The 11,700-nt window shown below is 47.4% G+C and overlaps 1 protein-coding gene across 1 annotated transcript in view; it reads right to left on the reverse strand.

Moving 5' to 3' along the window:
- Positions 1–4,425: 4,425 nt before the first annotated feature.
- The window catches only part of ptger3 (prostaglandin E receptor 3 (subtype EP3)), a 65,441-nt gene continuing 58,166 nt past the window's right edge, over positions 4,426–11,700 (reverse strand). The window contains exons 3-4 of the mRNA XM_078219201.1: positions 4,621–4,806; positions 4,426–4,554 (exon numbers count right to left, since the gene is read on the reverse strand). Of these exons, the coding sequence (XP_078075327.1) occupies positions 4,426–4,554; positions 4,621–4,806 (315 nt within the window). The remainder of the gene's footprint in view (positions 4,555–4,620; positions 4,807–11,700) is intronic.

Raw genomic sequence — 11,700 nt, forward strand, 5'->3', positions numbered from 1 at the left:
CTGTACCCAGCAGCAGGGGGCGCGGGTGGGGGCAGTGCAAAGGCTGTGCGCACAACAGCAAGAAAGTTGTGGAGGGCTGTCTTACAGTCACTTTCACTAGGCTTGGCGGGCTGTGTACTGGGCTGCAGATGGAATAATTACTGGAAGCATCTGCAACCTGCAGTTTAGGACGGCATAATAAAGTGGGGGTTACGTGAAGCTCTCATGGGTTCACCTCGGTAGGTGACCTTGCACACAGCCTCTAGATGGGATGAGTAGAGGTCCACATGGGACATAGGCACTTTGCAGGTGATGGGCTCACTAAGTGGAGTCTGGGAGGCAGAGGAATGTCCATCACAACAACTATGGGATCCAGTACTATTGAAGGAGGCAGGAGAACTACCTTAACATCATGAGGTTTGAGGTAAATTTCAGACACATGGACAGTGAGGGAGGGAGCATTGAATTCTGTCTTATAGTAGAGGCGTAGAAACATCATCCCACAATAATAGCATTCACTGAAAATGAGAATAACAATGATTCTGTCTGGGAGCAGCATGAGGCAATGTGGGCGGACCACTATGCTGGACTATGGGGCCTTTTCCTGGGTACACTTTCACTTGTTTGTGTAACAAAAGTGGACAGGATTCAGGTTAGTTACAAAGGAGGAATACCTCCTTGCCAAGGAAGAAACTGAAAGACAATCCTTTCATTAGCGCTGTTAAAGGGATGCATATAACTCACTGGCTCCACATCCAAGTCGCATCATCAAAAGAGTATAACACAGAAGTGGAGACTTGGTGAATGCAAGCAATCGTGATGGGGGAACAGCAGCATCATATATGGTATTCCATCAATGAGGGCCCGCCATATGTTCACCATAAATGCCATTCATAACTGGCCAAACGGCTTCCACTTATTGACAATGTGCAACTGTGAAGTTATTAGTATGCACTTCAGAGTTTAGAGCACAGAGCTTCTTTGGGTAACTTATCTCATTTACTCCTTATCATCCCACAGAGGGCTCCAAATGTCACCTTTCTGGAATGTCATTTTGATCACCTCTGTGTGTGTGTTCTAGTGTCAAAGAGACAAGGCTGCATCAGCCATCATGTAAGTAAGGCAACAAAACTTGAGGAGCCCTACATTTGTCATAGGCTTCCAATTCAGAGCATCGTTCTCTGGACTCTTTTGTCATTCTTGTCTCCAATGTTTCATTTCAGAGAGAAGGAAAAAGGATGAATTGATCCAGGGCTCAGTGCTGCATTTGTCAGAGTCCTGATACAATGGAGGAAGCAAAGGAGGGAGAGGTGTCAGCAAGCTCTGCTCCAGCAAAAGGCACTACTGGCGGACATGGTCAAGGGGTAGCTCCCCATCACTGAGAATCCCACACTGCTCTTCTATCCTGACCTCTCCCAAAGCAGGACACCAGAACTTCATAGTCGCACCCAATGCTGTCCCTCTGTTGTGGCCGCCTCTCACCCTGTTTGCAGCTCCCAACAAGGAAGGACACCCACCCAGCCGCTCTTTGAACATAACACAGCATGGAGGAACCGGGAAGCGATGCCGGCTTTGCAAATAGCACATTCCCTTGGAAAAAGGGGGCAACTCAATTTGAAGGGGGCGTAAGGCCTCTGTGCGTTCATTGTTCTGCTGGCGGGGTTTGTTCAAAAGGGAGCAGAGAATACCACGAGAAGGTCAAACGTGCGTTTTACATCAGCGTGAAAGTTTGCCTCGATCGGCCCCTCCCCCCATCAGTAGCGGGCACGTTTCTCACCGTTTAACGTCAAGAATCTCATTATAATACATTTACATCTCATTATGAGGCAATATACACTGGAATCAAACCCCCACTCCCACCCCGTCAAAAAATTAATGGCGGCATGATGTCAGAACAGGACAAATCAGGGCTGCTTCAAAAGGCTTGCACCTGTCAAGCACCCCTCCAAAGGGAGTCCAGAGGTGACCACAGCAATCGCGGAGCACCTCTACATATTATGGCAGTTGGCCCTGGGGTGACCAGCCTCTGTCTCAGGGGCGACCAGCATTTGTCTCAGAGAGAGAGAGCCTGTGAGATTCACCAGCTTCACCACCATCTCAGGCGTCCCAAGAGTGCAAGGTGCAATAAACAGCACCATGCGGCAATACGGTTCCATGGCAGCAGCCCCTAATGTTTATAAACCACAAGGGCTACCATTTCAACAACGTACATCCAACTGGTGTGCGATTATCGGAAGCACATAATGCATGTTTGTGCACAATACCCTTGGAGTTTCCATGACTCCCACATCCAGTGGGGTCTGGCTGACAGCTCCCTGCAAGTGGGGAGCTACTGTAAACTGGAGTGAAACCTGATGGGGGCAGAAGCTAGCGGGCCCAGAGACTTAGTCCCCCGGCCCGCTAATTATATGTTAAATATATTTAAATTATGATTTACATAAATTATATAGCTCCGTGCCGATTTTTGGCGCAGAGCTGACAGTGCCGGAAATCCAGCTGCCGGAGAGGCGTGGAGGCCGTGGCGCCCAGCGGGGAGCCCACGAAACAGCCTCCACTCGAGTCTCCCGGCCCACTGCGCTGCTGGGAGAATCGCCCCAGACGTCTTTGGAATTAGAACAAGACAGAAAACTTGAAAGGATAATGATTGTCATAATGTTGGTAAAATAATAGACAAAATAGTTATGATTGAGAAAGAGCTGGAAGTCAGAGATGATACAAGGGGAGGCGATCTTACCAGAAATTGAAATAGACTTGATTCCGGGGAGGAAAATAGAACGAATCCCACTGACATCTCCGGCATAATTTCTACCAAGTAGCAATAGACTTAAAATTACTCTTGCAGAGATGGAGGAAAACAACAGTTCCAAAGGTAACAAAATAGCTGCAGAGAAAGAGATGTTTTAACATACATATGGCAGGGAGTGTCACATTTATAACTAGACTTATTTAATTATACAGAGAAGAACAGATGTCTATAATTCCAAAAATGTAATGCACTTAAGTGATTCATCTGACATTTAAAGATACTTGTGTGATTTATAACATTATCCAGACTCCGAGTGTATTACTCTGTCAGGAATATTCCCAGATTCCTGGTAATATCATTTGTCCAATTTCTATTCCATTCACAAACATCCTCAGCCAGTTTTTACCAGTTGAGTTTGTATTTGTGAAGCTGATGCCAGTTTTGTTATTTTCTCCATTATGGATCCAAAGTTTCCATATTATGTCACATGACGGAAAATGCTGTTGTTTTTAAAACCGAAGCATAGAATTGTAACCTTACCATGCAGTGAGATAAATTAATGCTTTGCTGAAACATTAACACATTTTGCACTGTGTTATAATGCTCATTTCATATGGCCTTCCAGATGGGATGCTGATGGAGCACAATATGAATAAGCTATTCTTAGGTGGGATCTTGAGCCCACTCTCCATCTGGGGAATGGCAGCATGGGCTCAGAATGCAAAGTTCAGAAATGCTTGATTCTCGCTGGCGAGATCGCATTTTCCGATTTTGAACAAACCTCGCTGGCGGAATGATGAATGCTCACAGGCCTTACCTCCCCTTCAAATTGGGTCACCCCCTTTCTCCGAGGGGATATGCTATCTGCAAAGCCGGCATTGCTTCCCGGTTCCTCCATGCTGGGTTACTGTTCAAACAGTAGCTGAGTGGGTGTCCTTCCTCGCAAACTGTATGAGAGGCGGCCACAGCAGAGGGACAGCATTGGGTGCGACTATGAAGTCCTGGGGTCCTGCTTTGGGAGAGGCCAGGATGGAAGGGCAGTGTGGGAGTCTCAGTAATGGGGGGCTACCCTGCCCATCACGAGGCATAAAGAACCTCTCACCTGGGGAATGTAGTGAAAACTACAACCCTCACTCTGTCAATAGTGGGAGGCCAAAGGGGATCACTGCACAAGAAGTTCAAATCCAATTCTCTGTGAACTCTGTCTCTCAGGTACAGCAGCGAGAGGGTGAATCATGCTCTAGTGTGAGGCTGCTTAACTGCACAGCATTGAAGACCTGGGAGAATGAGACTGCCCTCTAGGGAATTGCTTCAAAAGCTAATTGCATGTATCTCAACTGTGTCTTGAAAAGATGAATATTGTTGCCAGAGCGACTAACTGTGGATTCTTTGAGGAGTCTAACATGCCAGTTTAATATCCAGAGCTAGACCAGGTGGCACAGTCTGGGGACAAAGGTTAACCATTTAGAACACCAAGCACCAAGAATATCAATGCGTTTTCCAATTCAAGCTTTAGCAGTACACAGCTCACACTGTGGAGAACATCCAGGCAAGGTAGAATATGGAATATTGACACCACTCCCCATGTTCAATGTCTTGTCTGGCCAATATCAGGTCTGGCACCATTTCTGAGGTGGCCCACCTGGATGCAAACCTTGTTGTCATGCATTCTCTCTAATGCACTTTAGCGCAATGCAAGTTCAGGACTTAGGTTCTTTGGCAGGGGTGGGGGTGCGGAATATATGGGTCTGAGAACTCTTCTTTCGAGCTGCTCGAGACCAGTGGATCCAGGGGGCATAAGGATGGTCCGGCCTGCTCAGCTTCTTTACCTGCAAGAGAAGAGAGATGGCATTACTGCATTACAGGGGATAAAGGAGGGGCCATTGATTACTCACTTGAGACTTGAGGAATGCCAGTATTTCTTGAGGATTCTCACCTTTGTCTGCTGCCCCTACTTCACCATCAGTGCAGGCACAGTCTTCCTCCCCCCCAGGGCTCTGCTGCAATTGCATGAGGGTCCTGAGCTCTGGCATTGCTCCAGCTGGTTGTGCTTGCTCACGCCTGTTGTGGTTTATTTTGTCCTGCAATGACACAGATAGGGAGAGTGTAGGTGGCAGTGTTGACATTTAAGGTTGTGATGAGGTGCAGCAGGCATGGGTCTTGAGTTGGAGCTGGAGTATGAGGAGCATGGCAGTGACTGGGGGGGGGGGAACATGGTGATTGGGGGAGGGGGAGGAAGGCCTCCTTACAAGTCTTGGTAAAGGCCGAGATGGTTGGGTGAGAGTCATAGAGTCATAGAGGTTTACAGCATGGAAACAGGCCCTTCGGCCCAACTTGTCCATGCCACCTTTTTTTTAAACCCCTAAGCTAGTTCCAATAGCCCGCATTTGGCCCATATCCCTCTATACCCAGCTTACCCACGTAACTGTCTAAACGCTTTTTCGTCAAATACTAACCAGGCCTGAGTCTGCTTAGCTTCCGAGATCAGACGAGATCGGGTGGTTTTTTTCAGACTACAATGGCCATAGGCATCGGAGAGATGAAGTTGGAGGTGCGAGGGGATCCAAAAAAAGACTGCATGAGGCTGTTCACTTACTCTGTCTGTTCACAGAAGATCGTCCGTCTTCTTGCAGCACTGCTGCCCCCGTCCTCTTCTGCAGTGAGCTGGCACTCACCAGAGCTGCCACTGAATTCCAGACGGAGGTGATGACCTGGGTGGGAGTCTTTCTCCTGAAGCTGGAGTGGAGTGCATCCCGCCTCTGCTGCACACAGCCGAGTAAGGGCTCCCTCTGAGAATCACAGTGCAGCCATGATGGCTGCCACTGCCTGCAGTCGTTGTGGGACAAATGCTGGGGAGCCATTTATATGGAGCTTGCCAGTGATTGGTGCGATGAAGTGGAGCCATGGCTGGTGAGTCAGAGGGAGGCTGTCGCACATGCAGCATGATTCTCATGGCCATAAAAACTTTGGTCAATGAGGCTCAAGCTTGAGTCAGAAATTACGGTGGAGTTGTTGGTGAGTTCACTCCATTTTTCTCACCACTTTGCTAAATTTTGGTAAGGTTGCCCCCGTTATCAGAAAGGAGCACTGTACACTTGCGAGTTACTCCTGGCAGTTGATGCATTTTTCTGGGAGATGATACTCAGAAAATGCACGTGGGTGTGATGTTACTCGTTATTCTTTTCAGATGAGTGACTATGAGTTTCCACTCCCCCAATCCTGAGCCCCTGAACTGCCTTGTCCTCAGCCTCTGTAGCAAGTGGACACTTCTTTTTCAATATCCAAGTCTTCTTGGTCCCTTGTGCTTGCTGAAACACCTATAGTATAAGGGTATCCAGCATAGCAAGGGTTATTGTGGGAGTAGGAAACAGTGTTGCCCACAGTGTGATATAAAGAGAATGATATGACAATAGACTGTGTAGAAGAATCTGGAAGAAGTCAGCATGGAGCTAGCACCCATGAAGGGCTTTTCCTTGTAGATGAATATAGTTATGAGTGGTTAATAAACACTTAGGCCAGATCTTTACCACCTCGCCCGCCACGGAATCGGAGCGGGCGAGGTTTGTAGAACGGAAATCTCCGTTGGCCTTGGATGGGATTTTATGATCTCGCTTGGCCATACAAGCCTCCAGACCTCTCTGCAAGACACCAAACAGCACCTATTGCCAATTTCTCACGACTACTAAGTCCCCCCACGACTGAGGGAAAGCTGTGCACTGGCAAAAAAGAGGCTTACTAGCCCAAGCTTTAGACTTGTTCCAGTTGAGATAAGTGGCCTTTGTATGCCATCTATGATCTGGAATTTGAGAACTTCCTTCTTGTCATTGCATTGGACTCTCAGACTAATTTGTCTTCTCCGTATAGAATCATAGAAATCATAGAAACCCTACAGTGCAGAAGGAGGCCATTCGGTCCATCGAGTCTGCACCGACCACAATCCCACCCAGGCCCTACCCCCACATATTTTACCCGCTAATCCCTCTAACCTACGCATCCCAGGACTCTAAGGGGCAATTTTTTTAACCTGGCCAATCAACCTAACCCACACATCTTTGGACTGTGGGAGGAAACCGGAGCACCTGGAGGAAACCCACGCAGACACGAGGAGAATGTGCAAACTCCACACAGACAGTGACCCGAGCCGGGAATTGAACCCAGGACCCTGGAGCTGTGAAGCAGCAGTGCTAACCACTGTGCTACCGTGCCGCCCCATCATATCTCTTCAATCTTACTTTCGAGGGTTTAATTTTCGGATGGCGATGTTGAGCAACTGCACACAAATCTGTGAAGGTCATTATGTTGCATGATGCACGTGCGTCCATCTGACACTTTTTGTTTGCTTGATACTTTGTGGTCATCATTGTAACTGCAACACAGCGCAGGATAGGGAGAATGCAGTGTGAATGATTAGGTCTGTATGCGTTGTTTTAGATTGGTGAAAAGTATAGTAGTGCCCGGCTAACCAAGGATGAAAGAAAAAGTGTGTTCAAGTTATTAAACTTCTTTAGGCACTGGTTGTTCTACACTCTTGGGAGTGAGGGGACTGCAATTTATTGGCAGTGGCACCTCCCTCCAGGAGGCACAATTGTTTCTCCTGACTAAATTAGAGACTTTATCTCATCCAGGAATGATTAAAATGCATATCAGAGAGGTTCTCGGTCAGTCTTTCAGCTCCAGCAATATCCTACTGCTCTCTGGACACATCTGACATTTAACCAGCTATAATTCTGCCAAGAGGATAACTGAGATTTTAGTGACAAATGATTTAAAGTAATTTGAAAAACTGAAGCAGTGCTTGTGATGTGTCTGTTTGTTTCTCAGAGTGTTGACAACAAGTTCAGGTTGCATTGTGCTTTTAAAAGGTTGCACAGAAATGTCTGGGAGACTGATCTGTTTATATGGAAGCTTAAGTCTATTTATTAGTGTCACAAGTAGGCTTAAATTAACACTGCAATGAAGTTACTGTGAAAATCTCCTGGTCGCCTGTTTGGGTATACTGAGGAAGAATTTAGCATGGCCAATGCACCTAACCTAATGTAGTAGTAGGTATCTAAAGTGTTAACATGAAGCTGACTACTGTACCACCACCCTGTGATGTAAGAAAGTACTTGACCCAGACCTAGGTTCAGTCCAGATGGGTGAAAAGTTCTGCTTGACCATTTTTAGTTGCTGTATTTACAATTTATACTACTGACATTCGAAACGAGAAAACTGTTTTATACTAACCGTACCAGCCAAGCTTGGCAGGACTTCTAGGCCTACTTATTTGGAAATAACAGGAATCAATTCATCAGTGGAGTAGTCTTTTGTGTCCTATAATACCTTCAATTTAGTTTGACTTGAAGACCACAGCTTCACATTAAAAAAAGATGAAGGTTTGGACTTTGCTGAAAGCTGAATGTAGATTTAACAGATTCTCAGATATTGAGTTGTTTACTTTGTGCACCAAGGTAAGATATTGTAATGACTCAGGAAGCCCGACTGAAAGGAACAAAGTTCATTACAGAATGCCAAATAAAATGACTACCGTGGAGTACACACTCTAATCCCTGCCTGGGGCTACCATTCAGCAGGCCCAGTCCTGGGCCTGCCTTATAAAAGACTCAGGAAATGAGTTCCAGCCTGGCAAGGAGTTCCAATCAGGCCACTGCCAATGAGTAGGGAACTCATATTTAACAAGCCCCACAGCTAGACCAATCAGTGATTTCCCCATGGACCTCATGGGGGCTATATGCTGTGAAACTTTTTCCAATCATTGTATTATTTTGTTGTCACAGTAAGAAGTCTCACAACACGAGGTTAAAGTCCAACAGCTTTATTTGGTATCACGAGCTTTCGGAGCGCTACTCCTTCATCAGGTGAGGGAGCAGCACTCCAAAAGCTCATGATACCAAATAAAGCTGTTGGACTTTAACCTGGTGTTGTGAGCCTTCTTACTGCGCCCATCCCAGTCCAACACCAGCATCTCCACATCATATTTTATTGTTGACAGTAATGGCTAACGATGAAAACAAATCAGAAAATCTACCTCATAGTTTTAAATATAGGTCTTACTTTGAAAGCTTTACAATCTTCCTGACGCATAAATTCAATGTGACTGGCATTCTAAATTTTTTTTATTTCCAGAAATAGATCATGTGACTATCGAGCAGATAAGAGTAAACAGGCATGCATTACCTTATTAACTGGGCCTTGTAGGTTTTCGGACCAGAACTCAACCCAATAATGTCGGACAATTGGTGTAATTTGTGAATCAAGCAAGATTTATTAAGGAAAAGGAGTAGGACTGGGTGTTAAATATTCCTGGATACATGGTGTCCAGGAAAGATAGGAACGGAAAAAAAAAGTAGTGGTTGGGAAGGGGGGGTGGGGGTGGGGGAGAAGGGGGGGCGGTGGGGGGGGGGATGTGTGGGGGGAGATGGTGGTGGCTGGGGTGCAGGATGATTGGCAGTATTGATTAAGGAGTGCTGGAAAATGATTCAAGATTAAAAGCTATCTGGTGAGAATTAAGGAACAATTAAGGTTGCAATTACAATGCTCAATGCAGTCAATAGACCACCAACTAGTGGAAAGGATGTAGAAGAACAAATTTGCAAGGAAATTACCGATAGATAGATAAAAGATATACTGTAGTTTGTGATATTAGTGAGAAGCATTTAAAACTGACAAGGAGATATTGGATAGGCTTTCTGTTGTAGATAAGGTGACAGGACCAGATTAGATGCATCTAACAGTACTGAGGAAAGTGAGAGTGGAAATTGCAGAGGCACTAGCCATAATTTTTCAGTCCTCTTTCTATTATTGCTGCCTTCTTACTCCAGATGAGATTTTTCAGGAGGCAATGGTCTTTAATTGAAAACACATTTATTTACTTTATAACTATTTACAAAGGTTAAACAAGACCAAAGCATAGCATTTCTCTAAGATGCTTTGCAGTTATCTTCTCTTAGTGAATGGCATCACTTTGACCTAGCTCTTTATGTACATGTTCAGTGGCTATCATTCGAGTGAACATTTTAGTTGTGTTTATATAATGATATAAAGGCATCAATTGCTCATGTTGTGGGTTCATTTTTTGGGACTGAGGCACATGGGAACATTTATACAGAGGTATGAAGCTTGAAGACATCAGCAGCAAAGCTATGTGCAGTGTGCGCTGCTTAAAAGCAAAAGTGAAACTGAGACTGGATTGCAGGACACATTGGGCCCTATTTTACCATTTTGAGCCTAAGTGAAGTGCCGAATCTGGGCATCAAATAGATCCGCGCCGGGAATCCTCTTTGCAGCGCGCCCATACGCATTTTGCGGGCTCCGGCCCGATCCGCGCCGTGGCCGGGGCTTAGCGCTGGTGGACCGATCAGAGCTCTGAACTGCGCATGCGCAGTTCGAAAAAAATCTGACAGAGTGCGCCTGGGCATGAAAGAAAAGCAGAACGCGGCTCTCTGACGTTCATCGTCTGGTCGGGGGGTGGGGGGGGGGAGGGGAGGAGTGGTGAGGGGAGGGGGTGTGACATCACATCTCCTGCGGGGGGAAGAGGGGTGTGACCGATCCATCCCCTCGGGGGGGGGGGGGGGGGGGGGGGGGCGGGAGGAGGAGAGGGGGTGTGACGTCTCATCCTCTGGTTGGGGGGGGGATCGGCTGCCAGTCTGCGGCCGATGCCTCCTGCCGGAGTGGACGTGCGGCCATGCCATCCCACGAAACCTTCAGGATGAAGCAATTCCTCGCTAAGAAGATGAAGCAGAACCGGGCCAATTCCACAGTGGCCGATTCCCCAGTGTAAAGGGATGCACCATCACTGGTACACTACCAGCCACAGATTACTCTTCCCTGCAGGGGCAAGAGAGCGGGAGGATGGCTGTGGCTGGTAGTGTACCAGTGATGGTCTATCCATTTACACTGTGGAATCAGCCACTGTGGAATCGGCCGGTTCTGCTTCATCTTCTTAGCGAGGAATCGCTTCATCCTGAAGGTTTCGTGGGATGGCATGGCCGCACGTCCACTCCGGCAGGAGGCATCGGCCGCAGACTGGCAGCCGACCCCTCCTCCCCGACCAGAGGATGAGACGTCACACCCCCTCCCCCCCCCACCAGGGGATGATACGTCACACCCCCTCTCCCGGGGATGATACATCACACCCCCTCTCCCGGGGATGAGACGTCACACCCACTCTCCCCCCCCGACCAGAGGATGGTACATCACACCCCCTCTCCCCCCCCTCCAGGGGATGAGACGGCACACCTCCTCTCCTCCTCCCACCCCCCGCCTGCCCCGACCAGAGGATGACCTGGGTCAGAGAGCCGTTGCAGTCTCTGACCCCGCTCTTCGGAGGCTGCAGCGGCGACTTCAGACTTTTATTTTGCAGGTCGGTAACAGCGCGGACGCGGATTGGGCCAGAAGACGGTGAAGTGGGACTTGGCGGTAGAGTTGGGCGCGCGGTTCATTAAGTTGATTTAAATGCATGCAAATGCATTTAAATCATCGGGCCGCCCGATTCGGGCGCGGGCCGGTCCCGCACCAGAATTGGGTGTCGGTAAAGGCGCGATCTGCTCGGATTCGGGTGCAGATCGCGTTAAAGGCCCGACGCCCGACTTTACCGCGATTTCGTGCCCGAAAATGGGCGCGAAGCTTTGGTAAAATCAGGCTCATTGATTCTCTCCAATGCTGCAACTTCTTTGAGGTCTGACCAGAACATCAAGGTGTCATCTCATTCTGTGTAGCTTGATCTAAGAAAGTTCCCCATGTTATAACTGTATTTAACCTTGCTGCCAGGCTGAAGACTGTGCCATTTATAAGGAAGCGCTGCTACACACCATGTCATGTTTTTTGTATTGATATAAAGGCACCAATCGCACATGAGGGATTGTGTAAACACATTGTGGGTTCATTTATTGATTTGATTTATTATTATTGTCACATGTATTAGTATATAGTGAAAAGTATTGTTTCGTGCATTCTATACAGACAAAACATATAGA

Source organism: Mustelus asterias, chromosome 8, assembly GCF_964213995.1.
Source record: "Mustelus asterias chromosome 8, sMusAst1.hap1.1, whole genome shotgun sequence".
Classification (NCBI taxonomy): domain Eukaryota; kingdom Metazoa; phylum Chordata; class Chondrichthyes; order Carcharhiniformes; family Triakidae; genus Mustelus; species Mustelus asterias.